The following is a 16452-nucleotide window of genomic DNA, read 5'->3' on the forward strand; positions in this document are numbered from 1 at the left end:
ACTTAACATTCAAATGCTAATCTGCATTTGTTAATGTTATTATTTCTTTAAATAAAGATTCTCAATTTACACTAACAAATATAATAAATATTTATTATATTTATGTTTTCTGTTTTATATCTGAATTATTTTTTAAAAATAATTCACCAAAAAACATTCAAACCTACTGCCCCAAGCTACTTGAACATTTAACTAACAGAATTTTTAAAAATGATTCAATAAGCTCAAAATGACTGCAAATAGTTAAAAGAAACTTTTATCCATTAACAGTAAACAGTGCAATTTAAAATTACACTATACTAAAGACAGGTTGACCAAAAACCATGTGTGCCTCAGCCCACATGGCTCTTGTTAATGTAAAAAAGAAAACATGCATAAAAAATGAGAATCATACAACTGATATTAAAAATCAAAAATAACGATGAGTTAATATTCCACTTTTATTGTCAGAAATTATAACCTTTTCAAATGACATGCTAAGAGGTAGTAAATGAGGAAGGTACAGTTCATGTTTACAGCCTGTTACTATCAGTTAAGTGCAGGTGGCTAGTGAGCTTCTTATGACATCAATTCTGTAAGGACCAATATTTTGTTCATCAAAATATTGGTCCTTATTTTATAAACAAAAAATTGCTTTATTATTATTTCAAGCACTTAGCAAAAATATTAGGTGGAGCACAGTGCTGCTCAATAGGGGAAGAATGATTAATTATTTTTAAAACAACCTTCAGGTCTTTTTTTCAGATATTTTTATAAAAAAAAAGTAATAATCAAATTGTAAAATGTAGCCTGTAGCTTATTTATTCCCTTCTCATCTTTTTCAAACTCAATTTGTGTTCGGAGGCTCTTGGATCTGTCTCTAGGTAGAATATGACACATTTCCAACTCGTGCGATGCTGCAGGAAGAGGATGGCCATCACTGTTGCAGATAATGGATTTGCAGCCTCAGCAGCACTGAAAGGCACTAAGAGCATTAAAATTCATGACATTTTCAAATTATCCAGAGAAAAGAGGATATTCATCCTACAACCCAAAATTTAGCAAAAATCCTCTTTCAGAGAAAATCATTATGGGTGGGGGGCACCCGCTTCTGATGAATCTGACGTGGGCAACAAGATACTTGTGCAAATATCAATGAGGCAGATACTGCAGAGGAAGAAAGAGATTACTTAAACTGTCTCATGTGATATGTTGCTGACCACTTAACAAATTTCAGCCAAGAAATTAAAAAAAAAAAAAAAAAAACTTACAATACTTCCTAATGAACATTTATTGTAAAGCAATGCATCTCAGGCACTCCTACATTTTACCAAAAAAAGTATTTGTCTTTTTCCCTTGTAATGCAGCTATTGCATAAAGTTTCTTGATAAAGAAAGGGTGTATGGTTGAAAACTTACAAAAAAGGCAGCTCTACTCACTGAATTACTTATGCTGCTATTTCTGTGGTTGTAGAAATATTAAACATGAACATTTCAAGGAGAATGTTTCCGTGTGGAATGTATCAGCATGGAGTTGGGAAACTTCTGAGAAAAAAAAAAAAAAACTTCTGCATAAGACACAAACAATGAAAGAAAAATGGCATTGAAGAAATCAAAAAACTTCAACTGAAATGATGGGCCATTCTGAAGCTGGCAAAGGAAGAGGTAGAAACAGTAGAAAATGAAATGCAAAAATCACAAAGTTCAATGTGATGAATACTTTCAAGATGGTTGGTGTTTTAAATAAATGGGGAAGTACACAGTCTGAGTATACACTATAACAGCAATTTTTGAGATGGTCAGAAAATAGATATTTTCTATGAATAATAGTGTGAATTCAAGCCTAATGGACTTCAGGACAGCAAGTACTATAGTTTGGTGTATGAGTGAAGTTAATACACCCAAAATATACGTTTCTATCCATTGTAAAAGTCGAATGTATCTCATTAAATGGATTTTATACATAAATGATAATGTTTTATATCTGTGCTCCCCCCCCTAAAATGTGGAAGGTTTCTAATATATATATATACAGTGTGCTGCCACTTTATTAGGTACACCTACCTAGTAGTGTGTTGTGCCTCCTTTAGCCTTCAAAACAGCCTGAATTCGTCTAGGCATGGATTGAACATGATGCTGAAAACGTGCAGAAATGGAGTACCATGCAGACACGATTGTGTCACGCAGTTCCTTGAGATTCGACGGAGGTGTAGGCCTGCAGCGAACAGCCATTTCCAGCTCATCCGAAAGATGTTCAATAGGACTGAGATCCTGGGATTGAGCGGGCCACTGCAGCAAAGAAAAGTCATTGTCATGTTCCTGAAACCATTCTATAGTGATTCGGGCTTTGTGCACTGGAGCATTATCCTGCTGGAAGTAACCAACTGACTGAGAATAAACTGTCAACATGAACGGATGCACTTGATCAGCAACGATGTGGCATTCAGATGTGAATCTATGAGTATCAATGGACCCAACGTGTGCCAAGAAATATTCCCCACACCATAACACTGCCCCCACCATCTTGCACAGTAGTTGTCAAACATGATGGATCCATGGATTCATGTTGTTTTTGCCAAATTCTGAGCCTTCCATCAACATGATGCACCAGGAAGTTCGATTCGTCAGACCAGGCAACTGTTTTTCAATCCATGATAGTCCAGTGCCAGTGTTGCTGTGCCCACATGAGGTGTGCTCTCTTGTTCTTCATTGATAACAAAAGTAGGTGAAGGTGGCTGTCAGCTGTTGTAGCCCATTCGTGACAAAGTACAACTAGTGGTCCGGTGCGATATTTTGTTCTGCACACAACGGTTGTATTCTGGCGTGATGTGCAACAGAATACAACCTTGTCTGTTTGCTTGCACAATTCTAGCCATCTTCCTCTGATCTCTCTCATCAATAATCGATTTTCTTCCATAGGAGTGCCATTGAGAGGTTGTTTACTGTTCGTTGCACTATTCTTGATACACTCTTGAAACTGTGGTGTGGGAAAAGTTCAGGACAACTGCCGTTCCAAAGATGCTTTGCACCTACTACCATGCCACGTTCGAAGTCCGTTCGATCACTCCTTTTCCCAATTCTTACTATGGTTTGTATGCTTAACTGATAATAGAAAGGTTGTTCTGCTGCATTTATATCCACAAGTGTGGTCATGTGCCGCAACATTGTGGGACAAACCATTTGTGCACACAGCAGGGCTGTAGCTAATAAAGTGGCAGCACAGTGTGTGTGTGTATATTACAGTTAATATGCTTCCTGATACTGCATGTGTATGCAACAAATTTCACCACCTTGCTCACTATTTTCAACAGTTAAGATGCACATGACACCAAAAAAGAAACTACTGTAAATAAAAGATAAAATTACTGGAAAAAACACTAAATACAAACTGTTCCAAAAGCAGTTAAAAACTATAAAATTGGCAACTTTTGTGAATTTCTTGATTTCCCTCTCTTAAATACCTCAAAGGCAGATAATTAAGAGTTGATAGCACGATTAAAATTTCTTGTAACAAATGAAAAGCAATACTGAAAACTTACTTTTGTACTACAGCTATTAGAGAACAACAATAATAATAATACCTCAAAGGCAGATAATTAAGAGTTGATAGCACGATTAAAATTTCTTGTAACAAATGAAAAGCAATACTGAAAACTTACTTTTGTACTACAGCTATTAGAGAACAACAATAATAATAATAAAAAAAATTGGAAATAACACTAAAACCAAAGTAAAATTTATTTATATACCAAATCAACAGCAATAATCGCTCAACATGAAAAAAGGAAGATCTTTATTTTTATGGTGAGCAATTCAGTGACCAGGATACATCTCCGCTCCAATCTGATGTAACTAACTAGATACCCCCCCACACCACACACCCCCACTTATTCTTTTTCTAGATATGATTTTAAGTAAATATATCAACAAAAACAGTAGTGAAAATAAATACATTGACTGGCACATTCTGGTGTTAAAAATACAAGGCTATTCATAATATTACAGACCAGAACAGCAAGAAACCAAATATGGATTCATGTATGGTAATAGCACAACAATTTATCTGTTAGATGCATAAAATGTGAAAGGAATAACTTTCAGAAAACTTTATACAGTTTGAATAAAAGAAGTTGAAACTTCCCTTAATCCACTATTCTACTACTTTTTCATGAAGCATTACACTAATATAGGGAATTTTCATTAATTAACAGCAAGTACTGTAGACCAAGAAATTTAGATATATACCAACTAATGGTAAGTATAAATTGGAATAATTTAGTTGTGAAATATCTGAAATTCAACCATTAAATAAAAGCAATTAACTGAGTTGATATACATCCAATGATCATTCTGTTTGGTTTTCTTTTTAACTAATACAAAAACACTGGTGATTTCTTAGTTTCCAATGTACATCAAGTGACAGAATTACTTTCCAGTTTATTAAAGTCCATTTATTTGTTCAATACACACTTGCCACTGGTAGCACTGCATGGCACAAGAAAGCTGAATTCAGCGATCCTCCAAATGTCTTTCATATATATACAATATTGATATAACTGTAAATCCAATTTCTTGACTTACAGTACAATGATCTCTCTCTCTCTCTCTCTCTCTCTCTCTCTCTCTCTCTCTCTCTCTCTATCCCCCCCACATATAAAAAGAATCACAGATGTTCCATTATGGAAACTAAAAGAAAATAACAAATTGCATGATACACAAGCTAGGAATACCTCTGTACATTACACAAACATAACAATGGTTATAAAGTGCGTGAATAAGTAGAGACTGAAGCCTCAATGACAGCCATCATGGACTGAGTGAAAGCACATGTGCCAAATTCTCTATCCTCCTCCAATAAATTCAAATGATAATGAGGTATCAGCCCCCACATAATGGGCTCGCATTAATGCTTCATTACTATTCTGAACCACAGTATTCCTGAAATCCGGGCAACGCTTTCAGAATTTCTGCACAAGGAGATTTATACATTTTCACAGTCTTTTCTGGTTTTGTGATAGTATATTAACCTATTAATCTTGCTCAAATGAGAAAGTAATCTTTTGAGGTTCCACTGCAGCTACCCTCTGGGTATTATTTCTGTTAAAAAAGAAAGTATAATTATAAAAATATGACCTGATAAATAAAATAGGCACTTACATGTACTACTTATTATCATACAGTAAACCCTCACTTTAAAAGAATTCAATTTAATGGACTTTGAAATAATGGAGAACATCAACTAAACCAAGCTTTTATCCAAGTTATGGCGGTTACCATCACTTAAAATAATTTTGCAATCTAGCAGAGAGCCAGCAAGCCAGGATTTTCCTAATCTTTACCTAGTATTAACCTGCAGATTTCAGACAATTTTAAGGAGTCATAAATGTCTATCGGTGCTAGGAATAAGCTTTAATCACAGTTTTCAATGGCACCATATAAAATGGCAAAATTTCAAGGCCTTCAGAATATTCCATATAATAAATACAATAAAATACAATACAATACAATAGAAGCCCTCTTAACTGACTTCCACTTAATCAACCCAGAACTCTTTAAAACACTGATGCCCATGTCACATTGCAGTTTTTATGGATAATGCTCTTTCACATCCCAATTGTGACCTCAAAGAAGAGGGCATAAAGCCATGTTTTTATCACTGAATGTAACATCCTTGATCAAATCTGAGTCAAGAGGTTCCAGAATGTCTAAAGACACAACAATCAAAGATGTTTACAAGCATCAAATGAAATCCCAAGTCCAACATTTCCTAAGCCTTGGGGAAAACTTTGATTGGAGGCTAACCATCCTGAACTACAAGAAGATAATGAAGAACATAGTTTATTAATTGGTTTCAGACTAGTTGTAAGATACAAAGATTTACAACAACAATGCATTGTTGAATCTTTTGTTATTTTCATATAATTGATTTTCATTTTCCAACAATTTGTTGGAAAATGAAATCCTAGACAGTGTGGAAATTGCGCACACACTGTAACAAACAGATTTAAATATAAAGAAAGGAATAAAATGAAATCTAGGGCCAAAAAGACCCAGGATACAGTTTTACATTATGCTGAACTGATTCAACAGTCAATAATGTGATGCTTACTAAAAAAAAAAAAAAGAAAAAAAAAAGAAAAAAAAAAAGTGAATAGACTAGGGTGAAAAACATCACATTTCATCATTTAAACAGATGAAAATTATGGCCTATATGTAAATGAATTAGTTTTAAGTGAAAATTTTTGTGTATTTGAGTAAACTTTTCTAATGATTTACTGCCTTTAACCAACTTTTTTGATTAACTGCTGGTCCCAATCACACTGGATAAGAAAGCTTCTTCTGCATTACATTTTATATTTTTTATTTCAGAGTACAGGCTTTGTCATGACATTATGCTAACTTTGCTGACTATATGCATTTCTTTCGAGTTTAATTTAATACACAGGCCTACCCTGTGCATAGTCCATTAAAGTGAAGTTTTAGTGTACAGTCATTAATTTTAAAAAATTATAAGCAAAAGAAATAATTTATTTCTGAAGATGTGATATGGTATAAAATTGTACACAATTCAAATTATAATAAGCAACCGTTATTAGCCCCAAAAGACTTGTCAAACTGGTATATAGCATGTTGTGAGCAATGCTCTGGGTGTTTAGTGTCAGTAATAAATTTTTTCAAATACCCTCTCACTCTCAATTACTTAACTTTTGGCAGATGGTGAATTAGCCTTACTGGAATAAGTGTTCTGTGGAATGCCTTGGTTTTGTTTTTTAACCTCTGTAACCTCAACTGACCAATATTAGACGGCAAGACAATCAGGAAGTTAAAACAAAGGAACTGGGGGGGGTGCCACTTGAAACATATCATAGTGAATTTTAAGTCCTAGAATCAGCATATAAGTTTACATGCTCGCAATGCATACTTCAAAGGCAATATGTAGTATATTACAAAACAGTGAAATATTCTTTTTAATCACACCTCATGCAAAGAAATGAAAAACTGAATTAACAAAACTGAGGTGGCAAATTCTTAATGATGAAAACAATGGAATTTCAAACCTTGCTTGAATGAAACTGCTATACACTACGTTAACAAACAAAAATTCACAACTTGAGTATGTTAGAACCTGACTGGTATGTTATTCTGGGATCTGCTGCTCATATGCAATACGATGAATTTATCAATATCAACTTCAATTGCCACTTCTCAGTCCACCTGCCCAATTTTCTAGTTCCTTTTCCAATAATATGCTTTGATTCTTGATGTTGTTTATATTATCTACAAACTTAAAAAATATGCTTGACATATTTTCATATATACAGTAAATACATACAGTTAATGCTTAATAGTAAGGGCTCAAGTACTGAACCCCAAAGGACCCTACTAATAACATTAGTCCAAGAATGGCAATGCCCATTTATAACCACCTGCCTTCTTCCACTTAGTCTTTATCTGTAGCACTTTATCTGTAGCAGTAACTTTCCCCAATGCCACAATACTCCAATTTGTACAGCAGTCTTTAATGCATAGCAGTTTCAAGAGTTTCTTCTGAAATCCAAGTGTATGATAGCAAAATTATTTTTTTTGCATTCAGTTCCTTTTTAACTGCACCATAATATCCAATGAAATTGCTCATACAAGATCTCCTCTTAATAAATCCATGCTCTAATTCCATATAACTTTATTCCTGTAAAGTTCATCCTGCAATACTTCCTTCACCATTAATTCCATTATTTTTCCTAGAACAGAGGTGAAGTTTACAGGACTGAAATTACTCACTCTTTCTGAATAGGAGACACATTTGCACATCTCCAATCTACAGGGATCTCCTCTGAATCCAAGGATGCATATACTCATAATTCATAGCTATAAATTGAACTGCAGAATGTATGCCATTCGGTGTCAATCAAAATGCCACGATGGAGCAGACTTTTATCAAGCCTAAATGCACACTATGAAACAGGACTCAACACAGTCAATGAATTTGTGTTGGCAAAAAAAAAAATAAAATAAAATAAATACAGCTTCAGCAAAACCACCCAGGTTGTTCAGAAGAGGATGCCACCATAATTACTGAATGAAGGCCACTGTAATATAACACCTTTAATGAATAAGCTATGGTGCATACACACCATAGTTAATATTCAGCAATGGCTACAAAATAGTGCTGTGTTCAGAAACTGGACACTACAGGTGCAGAAATAAGTTACTGAGATTGACGAAACACAACTTACAATGCTTAATCTGATGGAAAAATCTGAGTCTGGTAACAGCTAGGAAAAGGAAAAAATGCTTCTATGGTATGGCATAGTATTGGACTGCTGATTTTTTCTAGAGATACACCGAATTAGCCTACGACAATAATCTTGATAATGTTTGTTTGTTATTTGGGTTTTAGGAGTATTAGAAACTAAGGCCATATTGGTCTGGGGATATGCAGTGGTCATTCCCTGACCTTTCCGCATCCTCTGTATTTGGTGGTCACGGGCTCGAACCCCGGTCTAATCAAGAAGCGTGTGCTACACACTGCAGCTCCTGCCCACCTGGCTACAGAGGCGCCTCTTGATAGGATCTTCAACAGTCGAACCATCAATATCAAGTGGACCAATCTGATCCATTCCCTTCCTTCTAGAATTTACGTAAGTAAAGAAGTGTGCCGTTTTTCTTTGCATCCTTTGCCAAAGATTTCTTGTAATCTGCCTTTGCTTGACTAACCTCCTTTATGACTTGATTACAGACTAGCTTATATCTAATTTAGTCTTCTGTGTCGCCAAATAATTTATGTTTCCCTTGCATTTTTCTTCTCTGCCACGAGCTTCCCTTGCATTTTTTCTTCTCTGCCACGAGTCTCATTAGTTCATCTGACATCAATTTAGGCCTAAACTCTGAAGAGTATTTCTTAGTTGGTATGAAAAGCCTAGTAGCTTCCAAGATTAATTTCTTCAATGCTTTCCATTTATAATTTGCTGTTGGTGACATCATCAGTTGTCCTCATTGTATAGAATTGAAAAATTCGGAGGCCACCATAGTCACTTTTACGAAAGCAAAAACTCTTCTCTTTGCTCACAATAGTAGTTACATCTTTATGAAGTGGCATGGAAAACTGAAGAATTAGGTCTATTGGGGATCCACACAGGCCTGGCTATTACACAAGCTAGGGCAAGAGGCACATAGCTTCTAAAACAGTAAACCAAAATATACATGAATTCCAGTGTAATACCGAATTAGTCTTGTGGCAAACACTGGGAAAAGAGATATGAGGACAGGCATATGTTACAAGCCAACTGATTGAGATGAAGATAATGAACTCTACAGACAAAAAGTGAACCAGCAAATGTCAAAATGAGTATTTTGACATTACAGGTATTTTGACATACAGGAAGAAATAAATAACTACATTATACAGTTGTCCCCAACTCAGCAATTTTTCGCTATAGCACTTTGTATTTTTTTACCCCACCCCCACGAGTTGCACCGTTAATCTGGAAATAGTGCTATTCACTCCAAATGCCTTGGGTGGAGTTACCGATTACTCCCTTCAAAGGGGAGGGGGGTTTGATTTAGATTGAATATTAACCAATACTGTAATTCACAAGAAAATGGCTGAATTGCTGAACAAACTGGAAATGCTGCAAAGCATTTGAAGTTTATGAGGATAAAGTTTGAAAGCTGTGTTTATTGCCCAAAACTTATTTTTCAAGTTCATGAATAATTTACATCTCTGAGCTAATTTTCTTTAGCTGCTTGTACTGCCAAAAGTTTCCTGTGTTCACAGATGCAAAATGCTATGGCAATTCAATGATATAATTTGAAAATAAAAACACTTATACACTGTTATTGAAAAGGGGAGAAGGCAGATTGGGATTCTAATTAGCTGAAATGTTGTTTATAAATGTTTTTTTTACACTCTGCTTAGTAGCACCTCTCAGAAATGCAGTTTTCAGTTTAGTTTCGGTTTTCATATTGTTTTGCGTGCTTGAGTTCAAGTAATTGATTTTAGTTAACTGTCCAGGTAGTTTTAACTTCTTTCTTTCTTTTTTTTAAAATAAGCTCAAATAGGTCACTTAAAAAGAAAAAGATAAGCAAATCAGCTAATACTAATATCATGAAGGCGAAAAAGGTACTGGAAACTAAATTGGACACTCCAAAATGATTGGATTCAGGAGAGCAGTGGATTTAATTTAGTGGTTTTAAGCAATTTGAAAATCAACAGTATCATAAGCTGTTATTGTAAATTTTTATACATATATATACATACACAGTGAAACTTCTCCTAACGGACATCGACATCTCTCTCTCTCTCTCTCTCTCTCTCTCTCTCTCTCTCTCTCTCTCTCTCTCTCTCTCTCTCTCTCTCTCTCTCTCTCTCTCTCTCTCTCTCTCTCTCTCTCTCTCTCTCTCTACAACGGACATTTTCAAATTCCCCAACTCGCCTCCATTGGTTTTAAAGTGTTTGCAGCTTCTGTCTAGCGGACATTCTCTGCACTGTTTCGTTTAGATTAGCACTTAATTTGATCTCCCCATAACGGACAGCGGGCGAGCTCACGGCCCTTTTTCTAGGAATGTTTCTTCCACGTATTGCTTCAATTGTGTGTTTATTTTCTATTTCCGATTCTCTGAATTTTATCAAGGTTTACGTCGCGGTTCTAAACCCTTTTTCAAGAATTTTAAGGCACGTGTAAAACTTCTGATGAATTCGGTGTGTGCAGGGTGAATATGGTCGGCCTTTCGTCGTTTCAGTTTTCAGTTTTGTTCAGTGTCGTGTGAAGTGCACAATGTCTTCTCGTAAACACTTAACTTTAAAAGATAGTCGAACTCATTAATGTGTATGATCGACAAAAAAATAATGTTCGCAATCTCGCTGTAAAATTCAAAATCGGGAAGACGCAGGTAAGCGACATCCTAAAGAAAAAAAATGAACTGCTCAAACAATTTTGGCAACACGTAAATGATCAGGTTCAAAAATCATTCCTGAAAACTGTTGGACTAAAAATTTGTTGTGGACGTGCTAAAAAAATTCCCATTAATGGGCCTATTATTAGGGAAAAGACTTTGCAGGTCGCGAAATCTATGGGAGTAAATGAGTTCAAAGCTTCTGTGGGATGGCTAGACAAGTTCAAAACTCGGCATAAAATTTCTTGGAAAACCGTAAGTGGTGAAGGTGGATCTGTTGATACTGGGGTTGTAACAGAGTGGACCGTTAAATTGAAAGATTTATGTCGTGATTTTGAAGCTAAGAATATTTACAACTGTGACGAAACAGGGTTGTTTTTTTAAAGCTCTTCCTGAAAACACAATGAGTCTAAAAAACGAAAAGTGCCAGGGCGGAAAAATTTCTAAGGAACGCTTGACTGCACTATTGTGTACAAATATGCTGGAAGACTTTGAACAACCTCTTGTTATAGGAAACCCACAAAATCCTCGTTGTTTCAAGGGCATAAAGTTGAATCTTTTGGATGTTGACTGGAAGTCTAATAAAAAAGCGTGGATGACACGAGATATCATGAGCAAATGGATAAGTCACTTTAACCAAAACATGATTCGTCAAAACAGAAAAATTATTCTTTTCATGGATAATGCTGCATCTCACCTGCACATTGAATTGTCCAACATTCAAATCATTTTTCTGCCACCAAACACATTTGCAGAGTGTCAGCCCTTGGATCAAGGGATAATAAAAAAATTTAAACTTCACTACAGAAAACGTGTTTTAAGACATCTCATTGCAAACATGAACAATGTAACACGTGTGAGTGACCTTGCAAAGAAACTCAGCATCCTAGATGCGATTCAATGGATTTCCTCTTCAGTAAACGCAATTAGAAAACAAACTGTCGTGAACTGTTTTGTAAAGTCTGGCTTCTCAAACGCAAAAATTGAAGTTGTGAACAGCAATGTGGAGCACCAAGAAGACAAGAACTTCAACATCTATTGATAATGTACGATACTTCCGCTACAAGTGACCATGGCTACAAAGATATAGACTCAAACCTCACTACAGAAGATGGTGCTCTAGATATCAACGACATTATCATTGAAATTTTTCAAGAAGTTCCTCATGAGGATGAAGAAATGGAAGGAGGTCATTCTGTCGAAGAACATATTAACGACGAACACCGATGAAAATAGAAGAAGCGCTCATACAAATCAATCGTTTAAAAATGTTTTTTGCCGCTGAAGAAGATACTGAAGGACTTTCGATGGTTTCTTCACTCCAAATAAATGTTGAAAATAAAATTATCAGCCGGAAGAAGGTGCAGAGAAAATAAGTGATTACTGTATGTATTTTTCTTAAGATAAAGTCATAATATGCATAGCACAATTGTATGTATATTATTTACAAAAATATTGTGCAAAATCTGCATATAATTTAATTTAATTTCACATTAAATGTTTAACGATTTTTTTTATCTCTTTTTTTTTTTTTCTCCCTCAGACTTCTTGTTAGCGGACACCTCTCTCTAACGGACACATTTTCGTTCCCCATGGCTCTCTCTTAAAGCGAAGTTTCACTGTATATATATATATATATATATATATATATATATATATGAAAAGCAATATATAATCATGAGTTAACACCCATCTCTGCACCTTTATCAAACTTTATCAGACCTATATATATATATGAAAAGCAATATATAATCATGAGTTAACACCCATCTCTGCACCTTTATATCAAAATTTATCAGACCTATCTGGGATGGGATGGGACATGATCTTGCCAAGGGTATGTCTTTGCGCGTGGGCAGCTGAAAGCTTGATTGGGGAATCCATCAAGCTTTCAGCTGCCCACATCAATGCCAGAGCTTGCACTTCATAATCAGGCAACACAGCGGCAACCAACCTTCAGAGCAGAATGCGCTAGTCCCACAGGAGCTAGCTATTGTCTGTGAGTCTGTTTTCAGAGAGATGGGAAATATATTGTGCAAAAAGGATAGCTGTTATAGGACCAGGGTATGTGTGCCAGGGGCAAAAGTTGATGACGTTGTAGAGCAGATGTCATTTTTAAAGGGCACAACGGGTGATATTGTTGTACACATCAGAATTAATTAACAAGCACAGGTCAGTCAGTGTTGAAAAAAAAGTTGTGAGTTAGGGTTAAATCTGAAAGTGTCTGCAATCCTGCCAAAACACAATTGGAGGGAGTATATGATGAGAATCTTGTCAGTCAATTCGGCCCAGGAGAGATTGTGCAAGGCTCAGGGGTAAAATTTTTCTCAATATGGTCTGTGCTTAGGAGAGATTGTTTCTCCAGGGATGGATACACTTAAATAGAAAGGGCGCAAGAATATTTGCTAATACTATCAAGGCAGTGTTAAGTGGGTCAGAAAACTGCTAGCTTGTTATTCACAAGACTAATAGATTAACAGTAGCCACAATCTGCAAAGCGAAGTATTGGGGATTTCAGGGGATACTGGGAGTCATCATGGAACAAGTAAATACATGGGTTGTATTAGGGTAACTTAAGTAATAAGCTACCATATACTTGTATGCACACCAATGCTAGGAGTATAGTAAATAAATTTGATGAATTTGAAGTGCTGGTCAAGACATCTTTGCAGATATTGGTGGGATATGATGCCATATAGATATAAGCAGTAGAGTTAATTGGAATTTGGAGAGTACAATGTGTAGAGAAAGGATAGACAGGATAGGAAGGTTGAAGGGATTAAGCTGTTAGTTAGGAAACAAAATCTAAGGAAGTGCATTCACTTGACATTGTGGACAATGCAATGTTGAGTCAGTGTAACATAACTACTGGGCAAGCAAAAATGAGTAGGTGTGAGAGAGTAGGAAAGCAAAAATGAAAGAGTAGGCCTAATGAATCTGATGAGTATAATGAGCAATCGTGCAGAGAAATAGAGTGGGCCAGTAAATCAGAATGTGTTATAATGGGGGATTTTAACTTTCCAGATACTGACTGCAACTTGTGGTGGGTCACTCACACACTAGCAGGACGTTTGTGGATTTATTGGATGACTGATTCTACAGCAACATGTTCGAGAGGCAACCAGAGGGAGTAATACTTTTGATCTGATTATCAGCAGTGATGCTTCATTCGTTAAGAATCTGCAGATCTTAGGAAAACTATGTGGCAGTGATCAGTGTACTGATGTGGGATTTACTTAAAGAGGTAACTACCAACATGGGTAAGGTGAAGGGTTTTTTCTTTCATAAAGGTGACTACAGTGGTCTCTACAGAATTTTAAAAACTGTACAGTTTTTAAATTCTATACAGTAAGATCAACTGATGATGTTGGCAAAGATGAATTCTAAATGGGAAGCCTACAGGGACTTAATCTCGGAGGGTACCAGGTTTTTCAGGCACCTCCGTAGCCAGGTGGGCAGGAGTGGCAGTGCATAGCACACGCTTCTTGATTAGACCGGGGTTCGAGCCCGTGACCACCAAACACGGAGGATGCAGAAAGGTCAGGGAATGACCACCGCATATCCCTGCAGCAATATGGCCTTAGTTGTTAATGATCCTAAAAACCCAAAAAACAACAACAACCAGGCTTTTCATACCAACTAACCAACACTGTTCAAGGTTTAGGCCTAAATGGATATCAGATGAATTAATGCGGCTCGTGGCAGAGAAGAAATATGCATGGGATGCATATAAATTATCACGTGATACAGAAGCCTATGGCAGATATAAGCTAGTCTGTAATAAAGTCACAAAGGAGGTTAGGTGGGCAAAGGCATATATTAAAGTTGGCAGTAAAGGAAGTAAGCAAACCCTTAGCCATAATTATGAAAGCTTACTTGGACTTATTTGCACATCTGCATGGAATGGAGATGTGCAAATGTGTTCCCAATTCACAAAGGGTGTCATAGGGTGACATTGGTAATTATAGACCTGTCAGTCTAACTTCTGTTCCAAGGAAAAGTAATGGAGTCACTCGTTACAAAGGAACTGGATGCAAAGAATAACTGATATCATATACTTGGATTTTAGGAAAGCTTTTGATACTGTGGCACATGAAAGATTACTTTACACATTGGAGCAGTATGGTATTATGGGATGGTTGAGTGGGAGAACACAGAGAGTGGTTATCAATGGACACTGCTCTTCATGGACTAATGTTATTAGTGGAGTCCTCCAGGGTTCGGTGTTGGGCCCATTGTTGTTTTTGGTATTTATCAATGATACTGATGAAGGTGTATCAGGGTTAATGTCTAAGTTTGCAGATAATACGGAGGTTCGCATGGTTGTTAATGATAGTATGTTACTGCAACAGGATTAAGTTGGGCAGATGGGCTGAGAGCTGACAACTGAAGTTTAACATTTACAAATAAAGTACTGCGTATGGTTAGCAGTAATTGCGGATTAACATATCAACTGGGTGGTGCTAAACTCAGGGTAGCCGGGAATGAAAAGGACCTGGGTATAATTGTGCAGTCAGATATGAAGTTTTCTGAGCAGTGCAAAAAGGCTGCAAGAGGAACTCATGGTGTCGTCAATGATACAGAAATTTTGCTAGCAGGGATAACGAGGTGATTGTCCCCTTGTACAAGGCAATGGTCAGGCCACACCTTGAGTACTGTATACAGGTCTGGAGGCCTCATTGTAGGAAATGATGTAGAGCTGCTGGAACAAATAGAAATAAGGGCACCGAGATTGGTGTTGGGAAGAAAGGGTTGGTGTTACCAAGAAAGGCCCAAGTTCTGCAAACTAGGCACCAGCGAGGTAGTAGTAGTGGCATGTGATGCAAGAAAGCAAGTGTATGAGCTTATGCAGCATCAGCCAAAAAAATTTTATGCAACAGGTGATTTAATTGAGTTGTATAAGGGCTTGAATGGATTGGGCAAGCTCAATGTAATGCAATTCTTCCTCTTGCTATGATTACTCACCCAAGGGGGCATAAATTCAAATTGATGAAAGACAAATTTAACCCCGGGGGCTCACATCTGGTGAGTATGGGCTTGGCACACCCAGGGTCCTGAGCTGGATATCATCATTCTTCTCTTTCTTGGCGATTCCCTTCTACTTTTGACTCTCTCTCTCTCTCTCTCTCTCTCAGGGTTACTCGGGAACTTTTTTTTTTCCTGGTGCAGCATAACCCTCAGGCTTCCTTGCATCATATGGATAATAATAATAATAATAATAATAATAATAATAATTGTAGAATAAACGTGTGGAAATTCACCTTTAGCCAGCAGGTGGTTGATAGTCAGAACAAACTTCCATCTGTTGTAGTGGAGGTCAGCAATTTAAATAAATGCAAGCCAGAACTAGACAAATATTCAGAGTGAATGGATGGGTAAAATGCAAAGGGTGTTTTTGTTTTGGCTGATGCTATACAAGCTTGCTTTCTTGTAGCATATGCCCTACTAATGCTACATACATATATATATATTTAAAGTTCTATAATTTTAAAATAATTATATTAATTAATAATAATAATTAGCTCTATTATTAAAATAAGCTTTCTTGCATTTTATTGAACATATACTGTATTTACTGCAA

The 16452-nt window shown here is 36.3% G+C and overlaps 1 protein-coding gene across 2 annotated transcripts in view; it reads right to left on the reverse strand.

Moving 5' to 3' along the window:
* Positions 1–4630: 4630 nt before the first annotated feature.
* LOC150084776 (transcription factor YY2-like) overlaps positions 4631–16452 on the reverse strand; it is a 294908-nt gene continuing 283086 nt past the window's right edge. For both annotated transcript variants that reach the window (XR_016547074.1, XM_090375533.1), the window contains one exon: positions 4631–5075. Coding sequence is in view for 1 of the 2 variants with exons in the window: in XM_090375533.1 (XP_090231659.1) it covers positions 5009–5075 (67 nt within the window). In the remaining variant the exon portion in view is untranslated. The remainder of the gene's footprint in view (positions 5076–16452) is intronic.

The sequence above is a fragment of the Mastigoproctus giganteus genome, chromosome 6 (assembly GCF_048544385.1).
Source record: "Mastigoproctus giganteus isolate SK-2022 chromosome 6, ASM4854438v1, whole genome shotgun sequence".
Taxonomy (NCBI): Eukaryota; Metazoa; Arthropoda; class Arachnida; order Uropygi; family Thelyphonidae; genus Mastigoproctus; species Mastigoproctus giganteus.